The sequence below is a fragment of the Microplitis mediator genome, chromosome 11 (genome assembly GCF_029852145.1).
Source record: "Microplitis mediator isolate UGA2020A chromosome 11, iyMicMedi2.1, whole genome shotgun sequence".
Lineage (NCBI taxonomy): Eukaryota > Metazoa > Arthropoda > Insecta > Hymenoptera > Braconidae > Microplitis > Microplitis mediator.
In genome coordinates, this window is record NC_079979.1 from 10729071 (window position 1) to 10746585 (window position 17515).

Consider the following 17515-nt stretch of genomic DNA (forward strand, 5'->3'; position numbering starts at 1 on the left):
ACTTTCACTCGCTCTCTCACTTGCACTTACGCTACAATATTTCTAACAATCTCACCGAGTAACTATATTTTGACATCTGGCGACAGCATGTCGAGTAATACTAGTTACTCACCTAATCCTTAAATTTACGACCCTTTATCCTTAAATTTTAAAACGACTTAAAACGAATATTTTTTTATTGAAGTAGAAACAGAGAAAATATTTACAGCGAAATATTTTTCCTGCTCCTACATACATTCTCATCAAGACCTCGTACTTTATCCGGTCTCGCTTCGCTCGACTGGATAACTACTCGGTCTTAATCAGAAAGCGCCTATAGCCTTAAACTCGTGACGTCACTTCGAGCCGTCAGAATCCCTACCGATCCGCATACGCATCGAAAATAACTAATTTGACTCGATTATACTTTGTACCCATTTCACTTTAGCTTGAGTGTTTATGGCCTTCGATAATTTTTTTCAATCATCTAGATAATTTTGTTCAATGAACGTTCAGAACTTCAGTTACATGAAATCTTTCACTATGTAAAAAGAAGTACCTCAAGAACTCAGCTTAATAAGTCAGAAATAAGAGCTCTTAGAGACGTCTCCTTTGTGAAGTCAGCAAAAAGAACTCCTTGAGAACTCTTTTAAAGACGTCTTCCCGAGTTTGCTTGGTAGCGCATTCAACATCTTGAGAACTTCTTACAGACTTCGTTATGATGTTGAATGAGACGACCGAATCATAAATAGGAACTCATCAAAGAATCGTTTTATTATCTGGGTAAGCATATGACTTTTGATCCTATATGTTGGTCATCGTTTTTAAATCAGTTCTAGTGAAATAACTTATTATTTGTAATTTTATAATCAATCATAAACGGTAAAAATACGATTTTTACAAACAAATTGATATTCAAATACGAATTACTATATAGCATTTCAAAATTGCAAGAACTTTGTGAAAAATAATTCGAAGAAAATAAAATGATCTACAGAAACAGTCTTAAAAGGTTTCATGATAAGTCTGATAGTTTCACCAGCAAAATTGTTGAAAAATTAGACTCATCATTAATATATTCGAAAGAACCTTTTCTGTAGAGCATTCGATTTCCTATGAAAATCTGTTTTTCATTCTGTTGCCAAATGCGTTATTGTTAAGTTTTAGAATTTCAGTGCACGCTCAAATACTTTTTCCCATGTTATACTAATGGAATATAAAAGAATGTGATAAAGAACATCTGAATATTATTGTTGAAGTTCCAATTTTGAAAAACGTTTCTTAGCAACTAATTATAACTAGTGAACATGTTTGGAAGAAATGTTACTTTCTACTATATTTTTTTCGTAACGCCCGAGTATTAGTTGACATGATTTATCAATTTTTTTTTTCCAGTATAAAATATTTATAATTGACAATTCATGAAATCTGTTTTTAGAATTTAGAAACATATGAAATAGACGATTTTCACGTGAATCCATTTTGACATTATACCCACAATCATCTCTTGATCCAAAAAACTTTCAAAATGCATAGGTATGAGTTGTCTTTTAATCTCAAAATTGAATCTTTTTTCATGATTGTAATGGTATATGGAATCTATTTTGCAGCAAATAAGTAGTTGATAATTTTCATTATGTTCATTATTATGGTACCACCAACTTCCATAATGAAACGGACAAAATACAATTTCAACTCACATTTGGATATGACAATGGTCTTAAACGTTCATAATCTTCTTGGCCAGCTGTATCCCACAGTGTCACATTAAACTCTTGACCATCAACAAAAATATTGTCGATATAATTATCAAATCTAAAAATGGTTTTTTTTTTTTTTTTAATTAGATTCGTCACAGAAAATGTTGGCTCGAAACCTTTAAATTTTTATTATGCTGTCGACCAAACTTGAAATAAGAAGTGAAGCATCAAAAAATTATTATGCTCATATGAAAATTTATTGTGCTGTATCACAATACTTGTTATGCGCGGGAAACTTATTGATAAGCTTTAAAAACAATTACTTTCATACATTATCGCATGAAAATACTATATATGATAAATATATATGGAAAAATATAAAATAAATATAGGACCATATAAGTGGCCAAAACCAATATATATATATTCTTATATTTGTACCTATATTATGGAAGCCGTATACTTCATATGCAACTCATTCTATACATAATGTAGTAAGTTTTAATATAATTTATTATATGCATATAAGTTTATAAGTTAATTCATATAAGTTAGCACATATATGTATATATATATTAGGGTGGCCTAAAAAAACCGACAATTTTTAAACTTCCCGCTAAGAAAATCGATGATTTTCGAAAAATTCGGGAAGTTATTGTTTTCACCCCAATTTTCAAAAATCGAGTTTTCATCAGATGTCGACGTTTTGAAGTCCTAGGAAGCTATTCAGACTATTTTCAGAATGATGTCCGAGTATTTATGTGTGTGTGTGTGTGTGTGTGTGTGTGTGTGTGTGTGTGTGTGTGTGTGTGTGTGTGTGTGTGTGTGTGTGTGTATGTGTGTGTGTGTGTGTGTGTGTGTGTGTGTGTGTGTGTGTATGTGTGTGTGTGTGTGTGTGTGTGTGTGTGTGTGTGTGTGTGTGTGTGTGTGTGTGTGTGTGTGTGTGTAAACTCTCTAAACCGATTCAGATGGTTAAGGTGGCAATCGAAAGAGCTTGTTATCTGCCAACTTGAACTGAAAATTCCAGAACATTTGATCAAGTAGACTCGAAAATATTGGCGAATTACGAAAAAAAAAAATTTTTTATTTTTTAGTTTTTTATTGATTTCTCAGAAACGAGTTAAACGATCAACTTCAAAATCTAATCAGCTCCAGAATTCGAGAAAACACGCTGATTTCCACCTCAAACGTCAAAATCGGTTCATTAGTTCAAAAGATATCGGCGCTGAAAAGTTAAAAAAATAACATAAAACGTTAGTTTTTCCGGATAAATCAAAATATAATGTACTAAATGTGTCTGAAATCATACCAACTATTCCTCTTTATAATCTTTTTCGATCATCATAGAATGTCATCTAACTTGTTCTTTAGTTTAAATCATAGTATCAGCAAAAAATTGAAAAAACTCAGTTTTTAATATGTTTCTCGGACATTTCATATATTATTGCTCTGACCTAAGTCGAAACTCACTCAAATCTTGATTTTGATCACTGACATTGATTTCTGCCTCGATACATTAATTTCATTGAACATCATCGAGAGTAAAAATTTGAAAACTGCTTCTTCATTAATAATTTTCGATTCTTAACTTGTCAAACTTCGGCATAAAACGTAGCTTGTTAGAGCTTGAAAAGCTCATAAAAAAATGATCGCATATAATAGCATTTTCGAGCTCGAAGAGCTCGAAAATATATATCCACAGTCATGTTTTCAAGCTCCTTGAGCTCGAAAACAGCGGAAAGTTTTTGGGGTTGGCCCGCAGGGTCAACCGAAGCCCAGATTTTTTTTCGAGTCTCTTATGAAAATTTGTTGGTTTAAAATGTTTTAAGAGGCCTCTCCAAAAATCAGCTCGATAAAAAATTTTCAAGAGGTCGCTCACGAATTTTGAAAATATCAAAAATGATCGAAATTCGGATTTTTATTTCTAAATTTTTTCTTTCTCGAGGTAGTAATAGTTTATATTTGTAAAATCATGACTATGCTGAAATTTTAGCCCAAAATTTAAATATTTAAACGGCGCTCAAGAATTTTGAATATTAACTGATAATATGTAACTAATACATTAAATTAGTTCTTGTATTTTTTTATTACTCAATTATTGTCACTTCACTTAAATATTACTTTTGCATAACCGATAATATACAGAACAGTCTTAAACAATAAAATTGGGTAAGTTTTGAATAAGCGAAAAAACCTAAAAATTGAATTAAATAATTAAAAAAGTATGTAAACAACTTATTATTTTTATCTCTCGGGATGTATTTTTATTCATTATGATACAAATTTATGGTGAAAAAATTGAGAAGCTTTATTATTAATATTCAAGAGTCGCTCGAAAACGACCAAGAGACAGTACTCGCGAACATTCAAAATTCTTGAGCGACGTTTAAATATTTCAATTTTGGGCTGAAATTTTTAGCGTTGTTATGATTTCATAAATTTAAATTATAGCTGCTACGAGAAAGAAGAAATTTAGATCAAAAACATCCGAATTTTGATCATTTTTTATATTTCCGAAATTCGTGAGCGACCTCTCGAAAATTTTTTATCGAGCTACTTTTTGGAATGGCTCCTTAAAACATCTTAAATCAACAAATTTTCATAAGAGACTCAAAACCAAAAAATCTGTCTATGGGTTGACCCTGCAGGCCAGCCCTAAAACGTCCCGCCAAAATTTTTATATAGTTCTATATAAGATTTCACGTACTGCTATATATATTCATATCAGTAACTTATATTTTTACTATATGTTTATAATACATGATATTTACATGCGGGTTACAATAATTGTGAAGCAGCGTAATAATTTTTTATAAGAGCATAATAAATGTTTGGATGTTTCACTTGATGCTTCAAATTTAGTTGACACTATAATAACAATTGGTAGGTTTTGAGCCAACATTATTCTCCATATTTACAGTGTTATTAAAATTATTACTTACACAGTTGGTACATATTCAGTTGGAAATTTTTTAGTAGTGTACGTTATCAATAAACAAGTTTTTCCCACCATTCCATCACCTACAGCTGTTATTTTAATTGGTCTAATGCGTGAAGCCATTTTTGAAAATTTTTTATTGTTCAACTGAAATAATAAAAACATATTTATATTCAAAATTTTTTGGAATTGAAAAGAAAAAATAAAAATAAACTGTTTTCAAACTTCCGGTCACGTAAAAGACAATCACCAAGGTTATTGGCAATAGTTACATAGTCGTTGAGTTTAGAGAATCAATCCTTTATTGCATATCAATGAGTCAATACAAATACTAACGAATAAAATTGAATATAAATTATTGCGTTATATTATTTTATGTATTCATCATTATTCATGTAAGCAGAACTTATATTTTACGTCTTGGTATGCTAATCCAAAACTTTACAACTTTGTTGTTATTGAGTATAAACAGAACTTTTTTTTTGCAGTTAAAATTTTTTTTTGTAGTTTAAATTTTCCATAAAACGATTTATTCGCTAATCCACTCTCAGAAATAAATGAGACAGTATTATATACTCGGCAAGGACGAAAAATTATTTGACAAGAAGTATTCCAGGAGCAATATATCAATAAGTTTTTCAGTCTGAGTGAAAGCTGAATCGATATTGTAAGCCGCTTTTGAGTTTCAAAAATCTCAATTTCTTTTATGTTGATGTTGGCTTCACGGACAAACTCCAAACAACTATCTTCAAACTAATCGAGCAAAGAGTGAAATGGGGCTTAGCTTCTTTGCTAAATGAATCCTTGACCTACTTAACCCACAAGGAGTAACTGTTATTTCTTAACGCGTAGATTGTGTGAATTAAGAAAAACTAAGACGTCTATAGTACGGACAAATTATCATTATACTAAGTATTTGTAATGACACAATATTCTGAAATTTAGCTACTTTACGTAAACGAAGTAGAATGATGTACAAATCTATGCCTAAAATTTTGTGATTGGTCACTTAACAATAACAAAAAAATTTGAAAACTGGCTGACCCTGCAAAGGAGCCTAGAAACTTCCCACTATATCCGAACTCAAAGAACTCGAAAACACTTCTGTCAATATACTTATTCATACTTGACGGGCTCGAAATTTTTTGCACTATATTCGTATTTTTGAGTTCTTCAAGCTTCAACAAGCAGTTTTTAAAACTTTGTTCAGGATTTTGTTTAATGAAATTAATGATTTTGGACCAAAATCAATGAATGCGATTTAAATAGAAACTCAAATAAGTTTTGAATTGGATCAGAGCATTAATATATGAAATATTCGAGAAAAGTGTAAAAAATTTTAATTTTTCTTATATTTTTTCGACAATATTACTTATAAGAACGAAACGACTGCAGTGAAATCTGTAGTGTTCGAAAGTCACTGAAAAAAGGTAGACTTCATTCAATTTTAGGTATGTTTGATGAATTATACATTGAGTTATGCAATAACAATCAGGACGATTGTTATTTTTTAAATATTTTATCACCGAGATTTTCTGCTAATAGACCAATCTTGACGTTTGAAGTGGCATTCGACGCAGTTTTCCGGTCTCTAACATTAAATAATTTTTGGAAGAAATCAATTGAACGTTTTTGATTTTATTCGAAAAAAATCACTTTTTCGGTAATGATGTCTCTCAAACAAATGGTTCAATTTCGATTGTTGAGGTGGCATTCAACGCGGTTTATAGAGTTTCAGAGCTGATTCGATTTTGAAATGAATCTATGGAGTAAGTTAGAAAGTTATACACATAAAACATTTTTGAAAAAAATTATCTTTCTGAAATATCTCTGAACGTACCGTAATGAGTTTGCTCGGATTCTCAAAAATTCGATTTATTGAGCCACTTCAAACGTTACCTCAAAGAGACAAATCGGTTAATCCGATCCAAAGTTATTGGGCATGTTATTGAAAATAGTCAGAGTAGAGTTCTACCCGAGTCAAGAAGTTTCAACATTTTTTCAAACTGATTAAGTTGAACTGCACCTTGAATGAAGCTAACTGCGCTGAACTGAACCTTACTTGAAACTGACTACGCTCAATTGACCCTTAAATTAGGCTGTTCAGCCTAGCAGTTGTCATTAATTCAAACTGGTTTTTTTTTTAATTAAATATGGTCATATCCATTTACCCGGGGCCATATATTGCCAATATTTATATGGGGCATTCCATACCAAATCGGCCACTTTTTGAGGTCACCCCCTCCGATATTTTTGAAAAATTTATGTTTTGGAGGCTGATAAAAAACGCTCTCATGAATTTTTTCACATTTTTTTGACTACTCGTTTCCGAGATACCGATTTTTTTCAAAATACGAGGTTTTTTTTTGAAACAGTTATAACTTCGCGAAAAGTACACCAATCGGATCGTTTTTTTTTTTTCAAAATCTTCGTTTTTGACTGTTCCTTCAAGAAAAAAAACACGTTTTTATTCTTAATCAATTCCTTCATTGTTTATTTTAAGTTTGGAGCAAAAAAAATGTTTTTTGGAAATGTATGCCCCCTCCAATTTTTTTGAAAAAATTCTCAAAAAAACTTGGATGAATTTAAAAAATTTTGAGACCAATCCGATCGTGGACAAACAATTCGTTCTATTTTTTTTCTTAATTCGAAAAAAGTTTTTTTCCCTAAATGTTGTTTTTCGACTTAACTTGACCAATGAACATTCTCAGATCAGTCTATTTAGATGCTATGATTTTTTTTTAAATACTGTGCCGTTCGGAGTATACTATTTTGGGAAGTTTTTCTACTCATTCAATACATAAATTTCAAAAATCAACTAAGAACTACTTATGAGTTATCTTTATGACCTAGGAGAAGTGGTACGTGGCCTTATTGGGACGATAGCCAATAAGGAACAAAAAATACCCAGGAAAAGATAGTAAATGAAATTGATCCGAATTGAAACCCCAAAGTAATAAACGAAGTTCATTTTTTTTGACGCTTAAACAATTTGTGAATTTCGAATTCAGTTGAATTTGAGTATTGTTTTACAAGTAAACTTCCATCTTCATTTGGTATCACGAAATGAAATTTGATAGAACAGCAATTACAAAAGGAACTCAAAAACTTCAATTCGTGATACCAAATGAAGATGAAAGTTTACTTGTAAAACAATACTCAAATTCAACTGAATTCGAAATTCACAAATTGTTTAAGCGTCAAAAAAAATGAACTTCGTTTATTACTTTGGGGTTTCAATTCGGATCAATTTCATTTACTATCTTTTCCTGGGTATTTTTTGTTCCTTATTGGCTATCGTCCCAATAAGGCCACGTACCACTTCTCCTAGGTCATAAAGATAACTCATAAGTAGTTCTTAGTTGATTTTTGAAATTTATGTATTGAATGAGTAGAAAAACTTCCCAAAATAGTATACTCCGAACGGCACAGTATTTAAAAAAAAATCATAGCATCTAAATAGACTGATCTGAGAATGTTCATTGGTCAAGTTAAGTCGAAAAACAATATTTAGGGAAAAAAACTTTTTTCGAATTAAGAAAAAAAATAGAACGAATTGTTTGTCCACGATCGGATTGGTCTCAAAATTTTTTAAATTCATCCAAGTTTTTTTGAGAATTTTTTCAAAAAAATCGGAGGGGGCATACATTTCCAAAAAATATTTTTTTTGCTTCAAACTTAAAATAAACAATGAAGGAATTGATTAAGAATAAAAACGTGTTTTTTTCTTGAAGGAACATTCAAAAACGAAGATTTTGAAAAAAAAAAAAAACGATCCGATTGGTGTACTTTTCGCGAAGTTATAACCGTTTAAAAAAAAAACCTCGTAATTTGAAAAAAATCGGTATCTCGGAAACGAGTAGTCAAAAAAATTCGAAAAAATTCATGAGAGCGTTTTTTATCAGCCTCCAAAACACATAAATTTTTCAAAAATATCGGAGGGGGTGACCTCAAAAAGTGGCCGATTTGGTATGGAATGCCCCATATATAAACATGCATTATTTGTTTTTCCCGGCCAATTGAATAAATATTGAACAATTACAATTATTTCTATTTCATCTGATCAAATCGAATAATCTAAGCATCGGTAGGCCCTGCGGTCCAGCCCCAAAACTTCCCGACATTTCCGAGCTCAAGAAGCTCGAAAATACTCTTGCATGTTATTGTTTTATTATGAAGTTTTCAATCTCAAGCAAGTTAATTTTTATGTTGAAGTTTGAAAATTTTAGAATCGGAAATCATCAATATATAATAGTTTTTCTAATTTTCATCTCCAATAATTTTCAATCATATAAATCTATTCGTGCAGAAATCAATTTAAGTGATCCGAATTAAGATTTGAATGAGTTTTAACTCAGATCGAAGCGTAAATATATATAATATCCGAGAAACATATTAAAAAAGGTATTATTTGAATTTTTTAACTTCCCGCTAAGAAAACTGAAAATTTTCAGAAATTCGGGATGTTATTGGTTTCGGTCCGATTTTCGAAAAACAGATTTCTATCAAATCTTAACGTTTTGAGGTTGTAGGAAGCTATTCTGACTAATTTCAAGATGATGTCCGAGTATATGTACACAGAAAAAAAGGATTACTCGACTAAGGAATTTACGTTCTTCCCAAATTATTTCTTGAATCAAGCTTCCATTTTGTTTTTGATTCAAATAACGACAAAATTTGGATTTAAAAGCTAATTTCTTTATTGAATAAATAACTATCTCGATTCAAGAATGGAAAGATTCAGCTTGAAAAACTTTTGTTTTTGTTGGTGTCGTTTGACGCGGCTTGTCAATGTTTAAAGCTGTGAAAAATTGAGCTTGATCGGTAAGGCTCGTTCAGAGATATTCCAAAAATAAAATTTTTTCAAAAATATTTTTCAAAAATCTTTTAATGTGCTCGATGGATTGATTCCAAAATCGACTGGGCTCTGTCGCTTTATAAGCTTTATAAGCCGCGTCGAATGCCACCTCAACCATCAAAATCGGTTCATTCGTTCAAGAGAAACCGTTGTCGAAAGAATTAAAAAAAAAATGTTTTTTTATTTTTTTTGAAATATCTCAAAAACGACTTGATGAATCAATTTCAAAATCTGATAAGCTCTTGAACTCAATAAAACGCATCGATTGCCACCTTAACCGTTTCAATCGGTTTATTCGTTTGAGAGATATCGTTGGTAAAAGAAATAGTGAAAAACGTTTTTTTTCGAATATCTACAAAAAAAGTTGAATCAATCGATTCCAAAATCGAATCAGCTCTAAAACTTTATAAGCCGCGTCGAATGCCACCAAATTATCAAAATCGGTTCATTCGTTTAAGAAAAACCGTTGACGAAAGAATTCAAAAAAAATTTTTTTTTTGTTTTTTTTTTAAATTTCTCAAAAATAATTGGATAAATCAATTTCAGGATTCAATCAGCTCTAAAACTTAATAAAACATGTCGATTACCGCCCCAACCATCGAAATCGGTTAATTCGTTCGCGAGATATCGTGGGAGAAAAAAAAGCTAAAAAATGGTTCTTTTCGAAAACAATGGCCTGCAATCGTATTTTTGAGCTCGAAAATGTGTTCACAACAAAGTTTTCGAGCTCAATAAGCTCGAAAACAGCGGAAAGTTTTAGGGCTGGCCCGCAGGGTTAACCGATAGACAGATTTTAAATTTCCCGCTAAGAAAATCGATGATTTTCGAAAAATTCGGGAAGTTATTGTTTTTACCCCGATTTTCTAAAATCGAGTTTTCATCAGATGTCGACGTTTTGAGGTCCTAGGAAGCTATTCAGACTATTTTCAGAATGATGTCCGAGTGTTTATGTATGTATGTATGTATGTATGTATGTATGTATGTATGTATGTATGTATGTATGTATGTATGTATGTATGTATGTGTGTGTGTGTGTGTGTGTGTGTGTGTGTGTGTGTGTGTGTGTGTGTGTGTGTGTGTGTGTGTGTGTGTGTGTGTGTGTGTGTGTGTGTGTGTGTGTGTGTGTGTGTGTGTGTGTGTGTGTGTGTGTGTGTGTTGGTCAAAATTGGTTCGTTAGTTCAAAAGATATCGGCGCTGAAAAGTTAAAAAAATATCACTAAACGTTATTTTCTCCGGATAAATCAAAATATAATGTACTAAATGTGTCTGAAATCATACCAACTATTCCTCTTTATAATCTCTTTCGATCATCATAGAATGTCATCTAACTTGTTCTTTAGTTTAAATCATATTATCAGCAAAAAATTGAGAAAACCCAGTTTTTAATATGTTTCTCGGACATTTCATATATTATTGCTCTGACCTAAGTCAAAACTCACTCAAATCTTGATTTTGATCTCTGACATTGATTTCTGCCTCGATACATTTATTTCATTGAACATCATCGAGAATAAAAATTTGAAAACTGCTTCTTCATTAATAATTTTCGATTCTCAACTCGTCAAACTTTAGCATAAAACGTAACTTGTTAGAGCTTGAAAAGCTCATAAAAAAATGATCGCATGTAACAGCATTTTCGAGCTCGAAGAGCTCGAAAATATATTCACAGTCATGTTTTCAAGCTCCTTGAGCTCGAAAACAGCGGAAAGTTTTTGGGGTTGGCCCGCAGGGTTAACCGACGCCTAGATTTTTTTTCTTGGTTCAAAGTGATTTGATTCTCGGCCCAAGAATTTTTTCTCTTGGCTTTTCAACAAACAATTTTTTCTGTTTGAAAAAATTATTTAACTCTGTACGACTTATTTATCTCACTCTTAATTTATCTCACTCTCAAGGGTTAAATGTCATTTTTTTCACCATCGGTAAAGAAGGAATTTTAATTTTTGGACGTATGATGGGACTCGAACTGCTGACCCTTTTGATTGAGATCAGTTTAAGTCATGTGCTTTAGCCCGCTCGGCCACCACAGGCATTTGGAAATAAACATTTATTCTTTTTCTTAAAGCCATTCAGTATTATATATATTTAAGCATAAGCTAAAAAAAATTCCTTTATTAGATAATGATAAAAAAAATTTTGCCTTCATTTGTAAACCACCAAGTTTCTTTAATTTAAGAATGTTTTATTTTAAATTAGAAAATAAACAAATATAGTTTCTCTGGGAAATTCCTAAAATAGCTGAATTTATAGAAAATAAAATACATATTTGCTAAACGTACAAATAATTAAAACATTTATGAAATAATTATTATCTTGTTTTTTAAATTTTATCTACCTAATCTTTTAACTTGGACAAAATTTTCATATCTTGTGTAGGAGCGACAAAGATATTGTGAGAAAAGAGTGGGAGAATCTCTGCGTGAATCCAAGAAACAACTAACTCGGCTTAAGCTCGCAGTACTCTTGGTTTGAGATTTATATTTTAGTTCGAGTTATTACTGTCCGTTGACTCAAAACATCGCATTACTTTATTTAACATTGTAGCTTTCTTGTACTGAACATTTATATTTTTTGGTTAAAGTAATAAATATATTACAGTAAGGAACAATATTTATCAAGTCACGAAATTTTAATTATTTAATTGAATAACTCAACTGTTAAATCAATCTTTGAAAATATATTGAGCCAAAAATATTTTTTCTTAGTTCAAGATTCAATATCCAAGGAATTTTTTTACTTCCGTCAAGAAAATCTCGATTCTCATTCTATACCCTCAAAAGTTTTTTGGCTCAAGAATCGATTTTGATCGTCAAAGTGGCATTCAATGCGGCTTGTCAATATCTAAAAGCTGTGAGAATTTATGCTTAAGGGGAGGGTAGCGTTACTTCGTACAAAAAAGACATCTTTTCGAGAATTTTTTGTAACGACACCGTTAAAATCGCGATATTCAAACCAATGGTACATTAAAGTATGGTGTTCGAAGAGTATTTTGTGAAATTTACAAGAAGAAATATTGAAAAATACGGCAATGGCAGCAATTTCTTGGACGCGCCTCAGAGAAAAGTAGGATCGCAGAGACCATCATAACCTAGTGCGGGATCATCTGAAATCAAGGGTTCAAAATTTTTTCATAAGATAATAGTTTCCCCCAGGTAACGCCGGGAGGGTTTTTCAAAATTTGAATTTTTCACTTTTTTGGAACACTTGCGGGGAAAAACACGATTTATTAGCGAAAAAATTGACTTATTTTGGTATTAAAAAATACGAATTATTAATAAATTTTAAAAAAGTTCTCCAGCGTTACCTCGTAAATTATGTACAGAGATGGTGCACAAAATTTTAAAAGGATCGGCGCAGTAGTTTATAAGTTATGATGGTCCCCGGACTTTGAAAACGTGAGTTGTGGGAAAATCGCTTTAAAGTTCTGAACACTAGAAATTCTGGTATCAAACATCTACAACCGAATTTCTGATCCACCTTTTTGCTCCAGTCGGCCCGTTGCCCCTTAACAAGCGGTCGAGTCGGTTCAGTATAAAAATCCGACAGGTATAAAAATACTGATAACATTCGTCAATTTTGCTTCAATCAACTCGAAATTTCGACACAATATTATTGAGATATTAAACATTCAGTTAAACAAATAAAAAAAAACTGAAAAAAAAAATTTAATGCCGTACCCCCTCCTTAATTGGTAAGGTGCGTTTAGAGATATTTCAAAAATAAAATTTGTTTAAAAATGTTTTTTTTGGATAACTTTCAACTCGCTCAATGGATTGATTCCAAAATCTAATCAGCTCTAAAACTTGACGAGCCGCGTCGAATGCTACCTCGACCATCAAAATCGGTTTAATCGTCCAAGAGAAACCGTTAACGAAAGAATTAAAAAAAAACTTTTTTTTAGTTTTTTGAAATTTCTCGAAAACAACTTGATAAATCAATTTAAAAATTGACAAGTTGATAAAAAAAAAAGTAAAAAACGTTCTTTTTTTCGAAAATCTACAAAAAAATTGAATCGATCGATTTTATAATCTGATCAGCTTTAGAACTCAATAAAACGCGTTGATTGCTACCTTAACCGTCTCAATCGGTCAATTCTTTTAAGAGATATTGTTGGTGAAAAAATACTTAAAAACGTTTTTTTTCGAAAACAATGGCATACGTAAGTATTTTCGAGCTAGAAGAGTTCGAAAAAGTTTTCACAACAATGTTTTCGAGCTTGAGGAGCTCAAAAATAGCGGGAAGTTTTAGGGCTGGCCCACAGGGTCAACCGTAAGACCGATTTTTTTTCTTGTTCACCAATGCTACAAACAAGTAGATTTTTTCAGTCCAGTTTGGTTTGAAAAAGCCATTTGTTTATAACTTTAGTTGACATGAAAAATAGTTTTTGGGACGATACGACAGAAATTTGATTCAGAAAAATGCTGACTATCGGTGGTATCGACATTTTTTCAAACCAAACTGGAGTGAAAAAATCAATTTGTTTATAACATTAGTTAACGAAAAAAAGTTCTCGGAACCATACGACAGAAATTTGATTCAGAAAAAATGTTGTCCATAGGTGGTATCGACATTTTGTCGATTTTTTCAATCCAATCCGGACTTTGGAAAAAAACCATTTGTTTGTACCTTTAGTTAACAAATAAAAATGGTTGTTGGACGATACAAGAGAAATTCGTTTCGGAAATAATGCTGGCGATTGGTGGTATCGACATTTTGTCAATTTTTTTTTATTTTAATGCTGTAGAATTCTCTGTACAAAAATCAATCTTTATTTTTATATATATTTTATTTAATATTTCTCTTTACTAAATATTCTGTTCGAAATAATATTTCAAACAGTGTTGCATTTAAGTTGTAGTATATATATTTAAGTTGAGTTCAAAATATGTATATGTTTACTTAAAGAAAAGAAAGCTAGCATGGATCAAATTTTATGACCTTAGGTACATGGGTCGACGAGAGATTCCAAGTAAATGCAAGGCAATATGTTTTTCTTCATTTGCACTCATATATATATATAAATATATTTTTTTTGAACTTAGAGATCTTTGTTATACAAAAAGAGGAGAGGTTGTTGGACCTCAGAGTTAAATAATATTAAAAGAATAAGTTAGTCTAAGCTAAATCTCTTACGAGTGAAGACATACGCTAGAGCGCCTAATTTAATAAAAGATATAATATTCATTTGTTTAATAAATTGATTTGTTTCATTCACGATTACCATACCTAAATTCCCAACAGGTTATGGGCCCAGTATACGCCGTGTATTAAAATCGTGAAGGAAAGGTTAACTTATTAAATAAAATTAAAAACTATTAAAACTATAAAATCACCTAACTAAAACTATACGATTAAAATTTTTGAATTTTAATTTTCAAGTGTATGTGATTTTAAATATTAAAAATAATTAAATTAAAATAAACTAAATAATTATTTTGAAAAATAAAAAAAATTAAATTAAATTAAATTATAACTTTTTTTTAATACGCTAAATAGTTATAAGCTTTATATTTAAGTTTTACCTACAAAGTTTGTGACGAGTTTTAAATAGTGATTAGTACTGTGTTTAAATAAATTCATAATGGAAGGAAGAAGAAGCATTCCTCAATTTAATGGTGATAAATATAATATTTGGAAAGCTAGAGTTCGTGCGGTATTGCGTGAACAAAATATATTGAACATTGTGGAGGATCAGGTTCCTGAAAAACCTGATGATTCCTGGAAAAAAGCTGACAGAACAGCTCAAGGCATCGTATGTGAATACCTTGGAGATAAATTTATCAATCTCATAAGTTCTACTAAAACCGCCCGGGAAATATTTGAAGAACTAGATGCAACATATGAGAGAACTAGTAGAGCAACTCAAGTGACAACATTTAAAATGTTTGCTTCATTAAAATTGAAAGATAATGCATCACTTGCTGAACATTTTGAAAAATTTGATGCATTATATGATAAGCTAGTTTTATCGGAAGGACCGAAATTACCTGAACCAAGTCGGGTAGGATTATTATTGGCATCTCTTCCATCAGCTTACCGAGCGGTATAAACAGCGATGGAAACAATGGCCGATACTAACATCTCCTATTCACATGTGAAACTGACACTTTTGGAAGAAGAAATAAGGATCAATGAACAATATAATGATACAAGTACAAAAGTGTTAGTTGCAGAAGGGAATAATAGTGGTGTCAGGAAACATTTTCTTCCAAATAACTTTAATCATCACAATAAAAAGAAATTTAAATACAGTCACGTACCAATGAACTATAAAAAGTCATACGAATCACATAAAGTTACGTCTAGTGTTAAGTGCTATCATTGCGGACGTGAAGGTCACTTTAAGAAAAATTGTTATTTTAATAAGAAGAACAATCAAGGCCATAATGAACGACAGAGAACAATTCAAACTGTACAAGTTATGAATCCTCAACAAACATCAAGGATTGCATTTATGGCTGGAGACTCTTATTTAAATGAGAGTGATGAAAATAAAATTTTATTTTTATTGGACTCTGGAGCGTCTGACCATCTAACAAATAGAGCGGACATTGCTCAAACTTTTGACGATCTTCAGAGACCAATAAAAATATCCGTAGCAAAAAGCGGAGAATTTATTTCAGCTACAAAAAGAGGTTCCATTCAGGTAACAACCAATATGGGCATTCATGGAACTATTGAAGAGGTCCTGTACAGCCCTGAGGTCCCGTATAATCTGCTTTCAGTGACAAAACTGCGTAATTCAGGCATGACAATTGTGTTCGATCAGCAAGGCGTCAAAATAAATAAAGGTGGTAAGACCTTAATGAAAGGTAAGCCTTCAAACAATTTAATTTATATTGACTTCGAAATTGATAAATCGGAAGTAAATTCAGTTGCTTAAGTTTATAGCAGTAATAAATTAAATTATGAAATATGGCATGAACGATTAGGTCATATAAGTAAGGATAAATTTATAAAATTGAAAAATCAAAACATGATTGAAGATGTAGGGCAGATAATAGGAATCACACCTAATAATAATATATGTGAAGCATGTATAAAAAGGAAACAAGCTCGATTACCGTTTAACAGTAGTAAAAATCGAGATCACTTTAAACGACCGTTATATATCGTACATTTGGATGTATGTGGTCCAATCACTCCGACGGCTTTAAATAATAAAAAAATTATTATGTCTTATTCGTTGACCAACACACTCATTATTGTGTTGTTTATTTACTTAAAAATAAATCAGACGTATTTTCAGTATTTAAAGAATTCGTTGCGAAAAGTGAAGCTAATTTTAATGTAAAATCAGTAAATTTATATATTGATAATGGTAGAGAGTATTTATCTAACGATATGAAAGACTATTGTGTGGAAAAAAGTATTAGCCATCATTTGACAGTACCATATACCCCACAATTAAATGGTGTAGCAGAACGGATGGTTCGAACAATAACTGAGAAAGCTCGATCGATGGTTGCCGGTGCTAGGTTAGATAAAGTTTTCTGGGGTGATGCAGTTCTTACTGCAACATATTTAATTAATATTGTTCCGAGTAGAGCTTTAAAAGAATCTAAAACACCATATAAATTGTGGCATGGTAAAAAGCCTCAAATAAAATATTTAAAAATATTTGGTTCAACTGTGTATGTCCATAATAAAACCAGTAAAACAAAATTTGATGAGAAATCGTGGAAAGGAATACTGGTAGGATATGAACCAAATGGTTATAGAGTGTGGGATGTAGATACTGAAAAATATGTAGTTGTCAGGGATGTTATTGTTGATGAAGTAAATTACTTGGTATCTAGACCAGGTACAAATCCGGAAGGAGTTATAAGTGAAAACTCCACGAGCGAAACTGATCTTTCTGAAAAATCAAAATCAGTGCTAGATAATGATAATTTTGATACATTATCGATTGATAACGTTCCGGATAAATCTGATATTAATAAATCAGATGGTGAAAATAAATCTGGTAATGATAAACCAGATAGTTTAAGTAAATCTGATAACGGTAAATCAGATATAATAGATGAAGTAAATAGTCATAAA

The 17515-nt window shown here is 31.2% G+C and overlaps 1 protein-coding gene across 1 annotated transcript in view; it reads right to left on the minus strand.

The window, feature by feature from the left end:
* Positions 1 to 1322: 1322 nt before the first annotated feature.
* Positions 1323 to 17515, minus strand: part of LOC130677062 (ras-like GTP-binding protein RhoL) — an 83507-nt gene continuing 67314 nt past the window's right edge. The window contains exons 3-5 of the mRNA XM_057483638.1: positions 4622 to 4764; positions 1680 to 1794; positions 1323 to 1578 (exon numbers count right to left, since the gene is read on the minus strand). Coding sequence (XP_057339621.1) covers positions 1480 to 1578; positions 1680 to 1794; positions 4622 to 4764 — 357 coding nt within the window. The 3' untranslated portion in view covers positions 1323 to 1479. The remainder of the gene's footprint in view (positions 1579 to 1679; positions 1795 to 4621; positions 4765 to 17515) is intronic.